Genomic DNA, 15,986 nt, shown 5'->3' on the forward strand with positions numbered 1-15,986 from the left:
AGGAGGGCGATACACTATAACAAATAGAATTGGCTGTAGTGTTTTCCAGGTTGTGTGTGAAAGATTAAGAACAAGGTTTCGAATGAGTTATAATTTAGTTTAGGTTTAGGATTGATTGATAGGCTTGAGTCGAGGATGGCTCCAACTCCACCTCCTCAGCCAGTACCCCGAGAAATATGAGTATTAATATGACGAGGGGGAGTGGATTAATTTAGGCTAACATATTCTTCACGATGCCGCACCCAGGTTTCATTAAGACAAAATAAGTCAATATGATAATCTGATATTAAATCATTCACTAATACTGCTTTAGGTGAATATCTGAATCCACACTAATTCTCCTTTTTTTTTTTTACTATTTCAGCAGTGGTAGTTTTTATGTATAACTCCTCTTCTGTTAACTTTTGATTGTATTAATTTAAGTGGTCAGGGGGGCAGACTCAATCACTAAGGAGTTTTGAGTGGGTTACTGCTCTGGAAGCACAGAGAAGCGCGTGGGACTGCGACTCCTGGTCTCACCTCTGGATTGTCATGGTTTTAGTCCACTACTACATAGTCCACATCATTAACTGGACACCGCCTCAACAGCCTGTGGTGGAATGATGACATGCGGCTAAACATGTCATCACTGGTCAGGTTTGGCAGTAGCCCAGAGTAAACTATGGAGTCCGACATGGTCTTTGCATATATACTCACTGACTCAGTATTAATTTTAGTGACCTCAGATTGGTGTAATTAGCGAGAAAGTCAATAAAAGAACAAGTGAGCTATGAGTGCTTAAGCAGAACTAGTGTACGTTTAAATGTATAGCAGATAATTAGCCAATGTGATGAAGAATCTAACAAAATGAATTGGGATGAGCTAGAGCAGCAAAAATACACTACCAGTAACACACACACACCAGCGACTGGAAATAAGACAATACACTTACCGCAGCACATCAGCATGTCAGCCTTCCTGTGCCCGATCCTGATCGGACTATACGACCTAGACTAGCTTATCTGCTCAACAGTTCACAGACGACCCATTAAGGACTACGTCACCAAACGCAATTCCCAGCTTCAGTCTGGATTTGCTGAGTAAGTCCTTCACAAGAAGTGTACTTTGCCATTACACAGGATAATCCGGAGCTGTTCCTCCAGCTACCCTGTATTTGGTTACCGCTGTGGCTGGTACTGTGTAACATTATACCCTCCGGCTAACGTGTTATGGTGAGCCATGTCTTTGGCCACTACCCCTTCCAAAGGGTTGGAACCAAAGATTAAAGAGGCAGCATCCTGCTTGTGCGGGATCTCGGGCAAGGATCCTAGGCACTAAACACACTCAAGCATGGTCAATGGCTGACCCCCAGTCATGTTCCCGCTGCACATCAATGCCAGAAACGATCCTGGAAAAGAAACTTAGAGTGGTGGTGGCCAATAATCCGGACCCATGCCTGTCAGGAGCCACCCCAAAGGCCACAACCAGCACCCATCAGCCTCGAGCCACATTGAGCTGGGTGGACATGATGGGTGCTGAGTCCCTGGACATGCCTCCACTTTTCGAGGAGCACCTCAAAGTGGAACCAGGCTGTGAGGATGCAGAGGGCGATGCCATCTCTGAACTCCTTGACATGGACAAGATGGAAGAAAAGGAGGATTACTCCACTTTCCCTGTTCAAAAGTCCAGACCCCCAGTGCATCTGATGCTGTTCTCGCAGTGGTCAGCAACTTATATGAGGTCTGCAAACAGGCTGCATCCAAGTGGGGATACAATGGCCAGCAGCCCAGGACGCTGAGGGGGTGGAGAGAGACCTGTATGAAGTTAAAAGGCTCCCACCAGCCCAACTGCCATCAAAACAACTCCTACCAGCAGTGCCCGCTTGTATGAAGGAAATTAGCTGGTACTGGATCAGTCTATTTAAGAGTAAGCTTCCTACCAACGCCTACTCTGAGCTGGAGATCCACGGGATGGGGAAACTGGGGCTGGCTGAACCCCCAGTGATGCACTGGGGGTTCACCGACCTCCATTCTCCTAAGTGGAGGAGCAAAGGCTTAACACATTATGCCCAGTGCGGGCTTTGCACATCTATGTGAGTAGGACAGCTAGGTTCAGGAAAGACGATCAGCTGTTTGTGTCCTGGGCCACTCCCCATAAAGGCAAGACCATAATGTGGCGACTATATCTCTGGCCTATAGACGTAAGGGTTTGCAGCCATCCCCAGGGTTTGAGGGCTCATTCCATGATTAGTGAGGCTACTTCATGGGCCCTGTTCAAGGGAGTTTCAGTACAGGACATTTGTGCTGCGGCGAGGGGGGCTATGCCTCATACTTTTGTATGGTTTTACAGGCTGGAGGTCTTGGGGCCATCTTTGGCACAAGCAGTGCTAGAGGCAAACATGCCAGGGTCCGTGTGATAATCACTACCCGGCTCAACATTGTTTATGCCTTCAGGATACTTATGCAATCCGGGAGTGATATCTCCCATAGTGAAACACCGAACGATGTTAGAAAAAGAACTTTGGGTTACTTAACGTAATTCCCGGTTCTTTGGTAACAGAGTGAGGTGTTTCACCATCACTCCTTGCACAGACACGAAAAGAAACCGGTCTAGAATGATATGAGAGAGGTTGGTCGACTATGGTAATATGAGGGGGTGTGCCCCAAGCACAGTTCGACCTATCTGTCACTGACAGACGTGGTGTCATTGGAGCTTCTGTAGCTGGTCACGCCAAGGTGATTCCCATAGTGAAACACCTCACTCTGTTTTCAAAGAACCAGGAGTTACGTTAAGTAACCCAAAGTTTCTGTGTTTGATTTTGGATAACGAATTAGACTTCAGCCATATTCATATTTTGTATTGTTACCTGTTAGCTTTCCACACCATGAAAATCCTGGAGTAATTGTGCTGCTTATATGAGAGGTGGGTGAACAGCAGCTATATTACAAGTCTGATTAAACAAAGAGTCGTGATTAAATTTTTCCATGTATTCTGATTTTTTCTTTCCTGTTTTGGATTATTTGGATTTGTTCTTCTTTTTTCTAACATGAAAAAAAACGGGATACACAATATCATTAATACCAAACAGATCATACATACATTCACATACACATCACAATAAAACATTGTGATGAAAAGAAATGGTCAGCATCACCCATTCTCAAAATGTACAAATAGACTCCTGCACAAGAGCTGCAAAATAACTAGTATGTATACTAGTAAGTATAACGTGCAGCTTTTGATTTATTAGTGCAGCAATAAATCTGCACATACATGTATGCATAAGGATCCTTATCACTGCCTGACATATGGGTATATTTATGTGAACTAATATATGACTAGCACTGTAAAGTGTTGGCACAGAATAACATCCCCATGACATTAAGGTTAGGGTTAGTGACTGTAAATCTTTTCATTCTGACTTACACTATAGGTGAGCTGTAAATAGGAGCATACAGTAACCTAATTTTACAGTAACACATGTGAAACTTACAAATGTGGTAGCCTATGTTACCTCACTGCTCACTGTAAGAACTCACTGTAAGGAAATAGTAATTTTGTATTATATGCCCATATTTATCAATACTATAACAGTAAGACATCTTTTATCTTTCACAACAGGAACTATCAGCACTGAGCATATTCTACTTGACACATATAGTCAAGTAGAATACCATACCAACTACAAGTGGCAAGAAGAGCATCACGTTTTGGCAAGCATAATTTTCATGTGTAGCATGGATGTGATATGAGCTCTTTCGGCCTCTTATTTTATTTTACTTCATATTATTGTCATCTATCTTTCTTATATTTCTTTTTTTTAAGTCGAGCATATTTAATTCTAGTATTGCTATGTTTTTGAGCTCAAACAAGGGCCTATGACTAACTTTTCACACAATATTCAGTAAAGGGCCCTCTCATGGCAGCATGAAGTATTCATTTCATCCAGGTTTAATAATATAAAAGAAAACAGAGTCCTCTTGCAATCTCAAAATATTTCACAAAGGTGTCATAGGCACAACATAATTACCAATTTCCTTCTTTCTGTACCATATTTAAAACATGACTGAACAAAGTGCGAAGTTACAGAGAGCCACCATTTCTTTCTTTGTTTTGGCTTGCTGGTGTTCTATTTTGAAGCCCCACTGCACAGCAGAAGATAATAAAGGTCTGTTAAAGTGAGAGTTTTCTGTCAACACAAATAAATCACACAAAAACAGGCTATGCAGAGAAACAATCACTCCCCAAATACTATTAAACATGGATTTGGAGCTCCAGCAGGTTGAACAATTCCTTGTTAATGAGGCATACTATATTGATTTACACTGGCAGTGACACATAAAACTATTAACAATTTTCCCACAAGAACCACTTACAAATGCCTTATGTAATATGAGTCTCTCTCTGAATCCAAATATGGACATATTTCTGAATCAAGTTACATTATGGATTGTGTAAGTGGACACAGGACGGAGTCTAAACAGTTGAAAGAGTTTTCAAATAAAATAAGTGATCAAAGAGCAGTCAAATATTTCATGTGACATTGAGATAATGTTTCAAAAATGTTTTGGAACATGTTATCTGTCCTTGGTATACCTTATCACCTAAGACGGAACAAAACTCATCTGCTTTCTGTTTATTTATGCACATGTGACAGAAACGTTTAGAAAGTTTTAGAAACCATGTTCCCTTTTCCATGAGAGGTATTCTTCCTTTCCAGATTGCACAAGCTTCTCTGGCCACACTTCATTGTGCTGAATGTCCTCGAGCCCATCAACGTGTCACTTATCAATCACAAATAACCTGGTGGACAGACAAAAAACTATTTCATGTCACCATAGTGCTCAGTTGTCTAGACATTTAAGACTTACTCTAAGAAATGTTTTCTTCTCTCCTTCTGTCAAAACAACGCCAGCTCAAAGGAAAATCAAAATGTGAGCGACAGTAGTGGAGATTGCCCAAGGGGAGAGGTACAACAGCCATTCCATGTCACAATATATTGTATAGTTGCGCATTAAAGGCATGCACAAAGAAAATCCAGTCCAGCAGTACTGTTCACCCAGCCTTTGTCAGCATTCCTGCTTTTCTCTGAAAAATGTGCACAGATTAATTGTCTTGAGTGACTTGACACCCATGTCTCTGTGTCAAGTAAACACCCACAGAGCTGTTGCTGTTGGTGGCAAGTCATTTCACCGTTCTGCCTCTCAGACAAACAGCTATTACTGTTCCCTTATACAGCCTCCACTTGAAACAGGAGTGTGTGGGGACAGTGTGAAGAAGCAGTTAACAATCTGTTGCACAAGTGAGAGAGGTGCAAAGAACGGGTTTAAAATAGTTCTAGGTGTTATCTGCGGCGCGATCTGGACAAGGATTTTCATCCTGATGATGTTTCATTTGTATGGATGGAAAATTATGCAAAGATGCGTACATGGCACCTGTGTGGTTAGTTTTGGGTATGGACTGCAGTAGATTAATCAATCTGAGAAATGCCATACACATTAAATAGGTTAATGATCTTTATAACAGAGAATACATGCACATATCAATTGATATCCATCAGTATCCATCAATAAGCATTATTAAATTCTGGCAGCAGAAAATTATTTTGGATTTTGTCAAGATTTATGCATCACAGTGTTTTGGTACAAAAATGTACTTCAATGAAATAAAAAAACAAGATGATGATATCCTCTGTAACTGACACTGTTACTGTTTGTCTTCTTCAACAAACCCACTATTAATAAGAACTTTGCACCCACAGACTCTCACAGCATGTGAAAACTTAACAAAATTCGTGTCTGAATTTCTCTGAACAGCATTGTTTATGTGTTTAACTACATCCACATTATACTCCATAGTCTTAAAAATGTCCCCCATGTGAAAAGAAGAACACAATATATTATATATTTCACAGGCATGATACTGTGTATAGACATTGTACAGTAACCACAGAGAGCGCTATAGGAATTTTAAACATTGCACTACCATAATATTATCTATTAATATTATATTACAGCGATATTAAAGCGATTTCTCATTGGGGATATATTAAACTTGCCTCATTGTGTTAGGGCTCAGCAGGTCCCTTTACAAGAGACTAAATAATTCATCTATTGTCACTCACTAATAGATTTGGGTGAAACAGACAACGTACAAATTTCAAATAACTCAATTTCCCCATTGGCCCCTGTGTGGGGGCGTGCCTGCGCGCGTGTGTCCATGCGAGCCACAGAGACTTTATTATGTAACATGTTCCCAATCACATCCCAGCCTGAGTCTGAGGCATAAGGTCTCTTTAAGAGATATCTCAGCTCAGTGATCCTGGCAGGACACCTCCTACCTTCTCTTCGACCAAAAACTCTGCTGTGTCTCACCTGATGGAAAGCAGTGCTCGGAGTCCAAGAAGAAAGAATATTTCGGTAAGAAACAATGGCTAATTTAACGGCTAATTAAAATACGGCATTTCATGCTAGCCTATAACTCTTTTTTTTGTGGTGGAGGGTTACCTGAAAGTAAGAAATTACATTTTCCTCTAGGGTCGTTTATTTTCTTTTTCATGACATGCTACGACAAAGCTCCAATTACAAATATTTCAGTGTAATATTTCTTATAGGTGCTTAAGGTGCGTATGTGCAGTTTTAACCTTATCGCACGCGCTGGTATTTTAAATTTTCTGTGCTGTCAGGCTACAATAGCTATTCTGATGGGATTCATAGTTTTCTTCTTACTTGCCACTGGTCAGGATGCTCTCCTTAGGGAAAAGTGTTAAGTTGCGCTCTTTAGTGGACGTTCAGCAGGTCTTGAGGTGGAAATGAGTGATGTGTCTCCCCCAGACAGGAGAGCAGTGAGCACACACGGTGGTACATCGGAAGACAGAGGAGCCTCCTCCACCTGTCCGGAGCTCAGAAAGTCCGCCTCACTGCGAGCAGACACACAGCTGCAGACAGACAGTGGACCCAGGACAGCTGCAGAGACCGAGTGTAGGATATACAGTAACCACTCTCACACTTTTCATCCCTACATGTGTTTTTCATCCGCCGGTGCGTGATGTCTATAATCATTTTTGCATGAGCGAATCCGGACTTGTGGCTGTTATTGTGACATGTCAAAGTGGTGTAGTGAGGTGACTGAACTGAGATGATGTGAAGGACGGATTCAACATCGTATTTACAATTTACAAACATCTCCATTTTGAGACAAATCCCCATGAGTTATATTTTATTTGTCTGGCTTCTCTGCAGGGACACAATTCCTCACATTTAGTATATTTCATTTTTTTCTGCAGGATAATTCTTTGTGTGTAATCTGTGTAATTCATAAAAAATCTCATCTCATTAATAATATCCTTAGTAAATTTCCTTGTTACATTCCTTGGACTGTCCTTTACCAGCAGACACAACACAAAGCAATGCATCACTTTAGGTGTCTAAAATATGCCATAAATGATCAGCATCAAGGCTACTGCATGGGTATGATATGCAGGCCACTTATCCCGAAATTTTGTCAGGTTGACATCCAGGAGGGGATTCATTATCCAGACGCCTAAACAGAGAAGACTGTGTCTCACAAAGGAATTCAAGCGGTATAACCATACTTAGCGAAAGTGTTTGCTTTGGTTATGAAAACTCTGGCTTTGTTTGTAATCACCACAACTGAAACAGCACATTATAATAGGATATTTCTGCTCATAATCACAAGCAGTTAATGTCCTACCTGTCAACATTTGTCATCGTTAAGGAGTCCTCAATTAAAAATGATAAATCTTTAAAATCATGTAGATTTCAATCTGTTAGCATAGCTGTGTTGCAAAACTAATTTCTGGGTAATTGAGCCGTGGGCAAAACATTTCAGTTAATCAGGACTGTTTTCACAGTTGCGATGAGAGGTGTCTGTTCCTTTATGGACAGAAACAGAATAAATTCTTGCTGTCAAAAGGGGAGAAAACAGTGAGAGGGAATGATTGTCTCTGAAGCGGGTCATTATTACTGTTATTGTCATAGAAATTTAAATCAGCATGCTATTATAGTGATGCCACGAAGTCTGGATCTGTGCTGTTTTCTTAATGATATGCCATCAGCACATCATTTATTCTTATAGCCATGTCCTCGAGGAGATAGAAAATTTGCGTTCTGCCAACAACATCATGGTATCTGCATACCAACATTAATTATTCCCTTCATAAATCTCTTTTTTTTAAATATTGATTTCATTGTGTAGGTGAAACATGACCACTAAATACATCTCAGCACCAAAGAGACACTTGTGGAATCATTTAAAAACGGTCCTGCAGCAAGAGACTCCATTTCTGCCACATATCCTCATTTAAAAGAAGTAACAGTCTAATGTTGAAATGTGCTTTTTCATCAAGTGAGGGTCAATTTCTTTTCATGCTAAAGTTTTTTGGGAGATACATTTAAATTTTAGTGATAAACCAACCTCTTAATATCTCAAGAGTTCATAACTTTAAAAAGAAACTTTTCATGACTTTGTTTAAGGTTACTCATCTTTTTTTCTTCTCTTTTTTTCAGGCAGCAAATGAAGACGACTGCCAAAGATTAAGGATAAGTGAAAGCTGTAAAAAATGCAGATATTATTCATGAAGTAATTACAGCAGGTGTGACAAAACAAATTAGTTAATTCAGTCCCCAGCTTTTAAAGTGAGCCCAGGAAAGCCATCATGGAGCTGCAGCACAACACCAATCACAACCAAGCCTTGTGGAAAGAGATACCGTGGGATTTCACAGAGGACTGCTCGCTCTCAGTGAGTGGCACCACTTTTCTCATCATTGCTTACAGTACAGTTATGGCAGTGGGTCTCATTGGGAACTCTTGCCTGGTGTTTGTCATCACACGGCACAAGGAGATGCGCAACGTCACCAACATCTTCATCGCCAACCTGTCCTGTTCTGACATCCTCATGTGCATTGTATGCCTGCCAGTCACTATTATCTACACACTGATGGACCGCTGGATCCTAGGAGACGCCCTTTGTAAGCTGACGCCCTTCATCCAGTGTACATCAGTTACTGTTTCCATCTTCTCCCTAGTCCTCATCGCCATGGAGCGCTACCAGCTCATTGTCCACCCGACTGGATGGAAGCCTTTGGTGGGCCAGTCCTACTTGGCCGTGGGTGTCACCTGGATCGTGGCCTGCCTAATCTCGGTGCCTTTCCTCTCGTACAGCGTTCTTACCTTGCCTTTCCAGAACCTGAGCCTCCCCTTCCCAATCAGTGATCACCTTGTTTGTATGGAGCGGTGGCCATCGGTTCAAGAACGGCAAGCTTACACCACCTCCCTGCTCGCCTTCCAGTACTTTCTTCCTCTTGCCCTCATCATGGTCTGTTACATGCATGTCTACCTGCGCCTCAGGAGGAGGAAGGACATGGTGGAGCGCGGCAGGAGCACCAGCCAAAAGAAAAACAAGGGCTCCACGAGGATCAACGCCATGTTAATCTCCATAGTGGTGGCATTCGCCCTCTCCTGGCTCCCTCTCAATGTCTTCAACACGGTGTTTGACTGGAACCACGAGGCCATCCCGTCCTGTGGCCATGACATCATCTTCTCATTCTGCCACCTCACGGCCATGGCCTCCACCTGCGTCAACCCCATCATCTATGGTTTCCTCAACAGCAATTTCCAGAAACAGCTCAAGTCCACCCTGTCGCGCTGTCGCTGCTGGGGGGTGGCAGAGAGGTATGAGAGCGTCCCACTCTCCACTGTCAGCACAGAGGTTACCAAGGGGTCAATCTTGAGCAATGGATCTATCAGCATCAATACTTAGATCCAAGCCTTTTCAGTAAAAGACAAAGAAACTACTGGGGCCTCTTCCGCCCTCATTGTGTCATCCTTTGGAGCTTTTCTTGCTTCGTTGAGTCCAAAAGCAAGGTTGACATTTACAAAGTTACAAACCTCACAAAGGCAGTCCAGAGGGAGGTGCCCTTGATTCAATATGAGTTCACATGTAAGAGGAAGTAGATAACAAAATGATGGTACAAAGGTTGTACAAGTTTAAGTATTGTTGGGCGACTGAAGGCACTTTACATGAGCACTTTTGCAACTGTAGTTTGTATAGACCATTCCCGATGTGCTGTGGGCACATACGAATGAAGAGACAGCATTTAATCTGGTATACATCTGTCATGTTTTCTTTCTAAAGCACTGGGATCTACTGGTCATGTCACCAGTCTAGTAATGTTAAATGAATATTAGCTGTTTAGGGTTTGCTTTTCACACTTTTACCTGCTATAAATGGAACCACCAGAGAGTATTGAAAGGACAAGCGGGTTGATGCACTGCAAATGTTCTTTTCAGTTTTGCTGTTTTATGTTAATAGTATCGATTAAAACAAGGGATTAAGGGATTGTGAACTGTAATGTGTTAATGATTATCGATGGAGTATCTTATTTCGTAACTGAGGAAATAGAACGTTAGTGCATTAAATGTGACTCCAGGCATTCTTTCAGACGGTTTACTAGAATCATCTTAATGCATTTCTTATTACCTAAAATCACCACAAACAATGTAATGATCTTTTACTTAGAACCTTGGCAATAGCTATGTACATTTCATGCTGTCTGCCAAGGGCTGCGCTCCAGTCTGTGCGTGTGGGATGTTTTTCTCATAAAATGTGCCATACAATAACCATATATATTGACAGAGCGGGGTTCTTCTGCTGTATATAACATTACTAAATATATGGCCTATACAAGATGTGATACAGTTATAGTTTATGGTGTGGTCTGGAATAAAGAGCTCTGTGTAGCACAGCAGATAACTCCTAGGAACCTGTTGTTAGTCACTTCTCTTTGTGGTGTTGAACTGAATTAAAAGATTTACTATTATCTTGATGATAATGTCTATGTTGTAATATGAGTCACAATCTTGACTGTTCTTCAAATCTTGTACTGCATTTTTGTTTGTTTTTTTTGGCAAACTTCATGTCTGCCTTGCTTTCTGAGTGTGTGTTAAACACAGAACAGATTTTTCGCTGTCACCTTGCAGGTCAGTTCATCGACATCATTCTAAGCTTTTAAAATATAATTGATTGGTCCAAGTCTCCTGTTAAAGGCAAAACCAGACTGTACTATTTCCACTTTAGTGTGGCATCCTAATTCCCCAGAGATTATAGCACTGATGATAGAGCTTCTACACAGTCAATATTTTAAAATCTTTGTGTCTTTCTGAGGTCAAATTCAGTGTGTTGCCTCTATGTGCATTATTCAGGGGGAAGTCTGAGATCACAACACATTTTAGATGTGCTTGTAGTGTTGAATAAATCAGTGTTGTGTTTGGTGCCTTAGATGTTAAACAGCATGGGGAGGGGAAAAAACACTGTTACACTGTTCATACCACAGTTTTGGCTATCTGTCTCAAAGAAGAAGTATATCAACTAAGAGGAAAGAAGAGGGCAAGATTGTTGCTGTCATGGGCCTTTTTTAGCTTTGATGATAATGTCAGGAGGTCAAGTGTAGGATGTTTTTACACCTCACAGAAAGCCAAACCTGTTTTCTACTCTGACAGCGTCTCACACAACCTGCCAAACTGTTTTCCAAGGGCAGTTTAGCCTTTAAGAGAGCTCTCAGAGGTCCTTGTCGACATAATTGACCGTGTGCTTCCGCTGCCTTAAGAGCTGACCTTAACAGACGTGTCAGTCCCCTCTCTTCTCCTATATATCCTTCCTTTCACCTGTCTTTCCTTTTAAAACCACTGAATGAAGTAGCAGTGTTTGTTTTGTTTGGAGGAACCGACCCAAGATGCCGGAGGTGTTGACGTACTCCAGCAACACTTGACAATGAGTGGAACTTAAATGATGCCGTTTTACATTGTTAACCAAGTAACTGTTAAGGGGCTGTGGGTGCTATGAAATGAAGCTCAGCTGAAGACAAATACTTAATGAGTACACAGGGCCAGACTCTCCTTGTCAGTGGAGCAGTTCCAGAAAGATTAGCATCTTGGCTCTCTGCATTTTAATTTAGAGAGATTTTCATATAAGCACAGGAATCACAGGAACAACATGAACTACATAGTTGGCCAGAGTATTCCCCAAGCTGTTGTTTTGAGCATTTAAATTCTCTTCAGTCACATTTTTTTGCCTGCCTTACTACTGTTAGAATAGGGCCTAATTCATCCCGTGTTGCCATGTTCTCATATTAAAAGTAATAATAACAGCTTTCAATGCTTTCTGTTGCATTGTAGAAGAAAGAACCCTCCCTGATGTGTGAATCCTTCTCCCCAGTCAAGGCTTGCAAAGATCAAGAGGCTGCAAAATGTTAAAAGACATGTACAGTATTCATCACATACAAGATCTACAGTAAAATGTGAATCTGCAAAGTCCATACTGAGCCTAAGAAATTGTGAAAAGTTATATAAGGTGTCGCTTATATAGATATACTACGAAATCATTTTTCAGTTGAAAATCGTATATGCAGTGATGTCAGACAAAGATTGGCCTTGTGCATCTTTGCTCCCTTCTGAGAAGGAACTAATCTTTTTGTTTTGGCAGATGAAAAGGTCAGAGGGAGTCAGACTGTTGCCTCTGGAATCTTAATCATGGTATTATACATACTAACATCTGTAGGACGCATTGAAACAGACAGGTACCTCATCTAAGGGTCAAACACATAGATCAGCTCAGTCGAGACTTCCTTGTTTTCTTATCTTTCTATTAAATTGTCCTAATGGTTCTGCCTTGAATCAGGTGCTTCCTGATTCATCAGATCTCTGAGGGAGGGTTTATTTCAGGGAGCATTTCCTAGTTTTACCTATTTATTAGTCTGGATATCATCATTCACAGTGTAAATGGTGTGTCAGCCAGTTCGTGAGCCAGACCTGGGTTACACATATGTAATCTTCCAAGATGAATTCAAGACACTCCTGTGTGTCTCCGCTTTTGAAGTAAATCTAGAAATATCTATTGTATACTGGCAGATATTTCTGGGCCTCAATTTCCTCTGTGTATTCTGTAGTATTAATAACACACACACACACACACACACACACACACACAGTTTTGCCTTGCATAACACAAGCAGACATAACAGCCGGGAATAGCAACCCCCAGATTGGTGGTTTTGTCATTGCATGGATGTGCAGTCTTCACAAAAAAACATGATTTGAAAATAATAAACTAAGATAGATAGATAAGAGTTTTACAAAAGAGGAACAAGAAATTCTTTCATGTCTATAATCTTGCCCTGACAATTTAGGATCTGGCCTCTGCGTCTGACCTTCCATTTTCTTTGGTCAGAAGAAAAGAGGTAGACCACAGCCTACTTTAGTTGCCTGGTTACAGTTTCCTCAGGGGTTTCAATGGGTTTCCTCCAAGCTGACACAGAGTGCCAAGCTGTTAAAGGCACTTTATTAAACACTGACAGAGGAAAGACGCAGGGCTGAAGCAGTTTTAGTGTTGCTGGCTCAGTCAGATGGTTCTCCTGCTTGAAAGAAGGACGACAAAGAAAGTGAGACATAACATTTATTGCTGGGGATACTTGATGACACATACAGTACCTTTCCTTTTGACTTGCATTGGCTTATCAAGGTGGTATAATTGTAAGCAGTCACTGTAAAGTAATGTGGACTTTTTTACAGCAGACATTTTGACATGTCATGGCAGGAAAAGCACTGGTGTAATTAATCTTAATGATGGCTGTATTTCATTTAGGTTTGCCTGGGCCATTTTACACTGGCATGGCTTACTAGGACACTTGAACGAAAGGCACTATTAAAGGCATAGTTCAACATTTGGGAAATATGCTTATTTGCTTACTTGCCGAAAATTAGATGAGAAGATTGATACTACTCTCATTTCTGTAGAGAAAATATGCAGCTGGGGCCAGGAGATGGTTAGCTTAGCATAAACACTGGACACAGGAGTAGACAGCTGTCTGAAGGTAACAAAATCCGCCTACCAGCACTTTTAAGCTAACTTAGCTAGGACATTATATCTCGTTTGTTTAAGGCGTACAAAAACATAGGTGTAAAATGACAATTTGTCGTTTTATTGGGGGTTATATGCTAGATTATCTCTTGACTGGGAGCAGTTGCTAGGCAACCAGTGGAGACTTGAGGAAATTACTGGTCCTGGCCAAGAAATAGTCACACATAATTCCCGTAAAAAGGTTTTTAGACTTTGGCTTTTTGTATGTAATAAACAAATGATATATAACATGTTAATTATTGAGCTTCAGAGGTCCTGGTAGGTGGATTTTGTTACCTTCGGACAGATCCAGGTTAGCTGTTTCCAGTCTGTATGCTAAGATAAACTAACCGGCAGCTGGCGGTAACTTCATATTTATTGTACAGACAAGAGAGTGTTATTGGAAGGAAGAGTTTGGCATTTTGAGAAATTTTAGCTTTAGCTTAGCTTATCATAAAGCCTGGAAACTGGGGGAAACAACTAGCCTGGCTCTGTCCAAAGATTACTGGTTACCACTAGACAGAGCAAGGCTAGCTGTTTCCCCCTGTTTCCTGTCTTTACGCTAAGGTAATCTAATCGGCTGCTGGTGATAGCAATTTATTGTACAGACATAAGGTATCAATCTACTCATCTAACTCTCTGCAAGCATATTTTCCAAAATGTAGAACTATTTCTTTAATGTAATTAGCTACACCTGTGCTTCCCTGCAATGAGAAGTCAGAATGTCTGCAGTTTAATGACCTAGCCTTCTTAATTAATTCTCACAAGTTTAGGGGCCAGAGTCTGCAAGCATTAAACACAACATTTATTTAGACTCCACTGCTCAGCACTGCAATTATGGCCCAATGTTCTCTTTTATTAGTTAATCTGTTTCAGACTGGTATCAGAGAGACTAATTAGAATAACCTGGTGGACCTTGCAGCTGTGGGAGTACAGGCTCAGCAGGGTCTGTATCTCCAGCAGGTATTTTCTTGATTATAGTGCTGTTTGAAATTATCAAATGCCCCACTACTCTTGTCTAAATCTAATAACCCAAGTTAGGGCTGCTTTGATGTTTCCACTTTTAAAAAATGTAAATAATGTTCCTTGCTGCAAGTAATGTTTCTGATATGATGTCTTTGATTTTAAAATGGAGGGTAGATGGGCACTGAGAGTTATTGTTCACAATGGTATTGATCTTGAGTAAATATTTTATGTCCTGCTGAGCTATTGCCTTTCGTATATTTATCCCTTATCAAATCACTTTCAATAAAAGACAATACTTGACCCATATGGTGTCGGGTGTATGTTCAACAAAAGTAGCTGCAATCTCATCAACAAGATGAAACCCACAGATGTGATTTTCTGTCCTGTGTGTTTGCTGAGTAACAGCAGAGTGACAGACAGATTGAACTACTTTGAAAAACACACTTTCCATTGAAGATAAGAGCGTGACCCCCCCATATGCTTGTCAGCAGGATATTACAGGCTGTTGTATCACTGTCAAATCCCCATGATGAATGAACTTCGATTCGTTATTCAGTTTGTTTAAGTTCCATACACTATTGGCAAACACACACATGTCCCTTGGTCAAATAATTTTCATGTTGCTTATCCAACCATGAATAAGCACTTTTATAATCCAAAGGAGATTGTGGAGTGTGCACGAAACAAGCCAAGCAAGCAATGAGCTATTATAATACGATAAATTGGTTTCAGACACATGTGCTCATGAACAAACACAATAAAGTACAGTAAATGACAATAAATTACATTATTGACAGGATCTGATCCAGGATCTGATCCAGTGAAAAATGCTGTAGATAAAATCTCAGCTGCAGTCAGAGAGATTGTCTAGACTGTACAAAGTTTGGATTTTATGGCAGATTATTGTATGAATCAGACAGGCACTACAATACTACAGCAATGAAGGAGTAGAAACTTCAAGGTTGAAGTTTCATGTTGTTTTCAAGTGCCATCTGGTGGCTGAACACTGAGCCCCTGATCATTTAACCCTTATGTAGTGTTTGGGTCAAAATTACTCATTTTTTTTTTTTTACTAAAAGAAAAAAATATACTAAATACTTAAGTCCTTCATCTGGTGTTGATTTGG

The 15,986-nt window shown here is 40.8% G+C and overlaps 1 protein-coding gene across 2 annotated transcripts; it reads left to right on the plus strand.

Moving 5' to 3' along the window:
- Nucleotides 1-6,214: 6,214 nt before the first annotated feature.
- Nucleotides 6,215-15,164, plus strand: npy8br (neuropeptide Y receptor Y8b). Of its 2 annotated transcripts, XM_044197296.1 has the most exons (3): nucleotides 6,215-6,398; nucleotides 6,813-6,959; nucleotides 8,508-15,164. In XM_044197296.1, exon 3 carries the CDS (start codon nucleotides 8,657-8,659, stop codon nucleotides 9,758-9,760), a length of 1,104 nt encoding a protein of 367 aa, XP_044053231.1. In that variant the 5' UTR covers nucleotides 6,215-6,398; nucleotides 6,813-6,959; nucleotides 8,508-8,656; the 3' UTR covers nucleotides 9,761-15,164. The 2 variants fall into 2 exon arrangements, with proteins under 2 accessions (XP_044053231.1, XP_044053232.1); XM_044197297.1 differs by lacking the exon at nucleotides 6,813-6,959 and having other exon boundaries at nucleotides 6,220-6,398.
- The last annotated feature ends 822 nt before the right edge of the window (nucleotides 15,165-15,986 follow it).

Source organism: Siniperca chuatsi, linkage group LG5 (genome assembly GCF_020085105.1).
Source record: "Siniperca chuatsi isolate FFG_IHB_CAS linkage group LG5, ASM2008510v1, whole genome shotgun sequence".
NCBI classification, from domain to species: Eukaryota; Metazoa; Chordata; class Actinopteri; order Centrarchiformes; family Sinipercidae; genus Siniperca; species Siniperca chuatsi.

What these genes read in the sequence shown, in the direction of transcription:
- npy8br (XM_044197296.1), top strand. Translation starts at nt 8,657, where the DNA reads ATGGAGCTGCAGCACAACACCAATCACAACCAAGCCTTGTGGAAAGAG.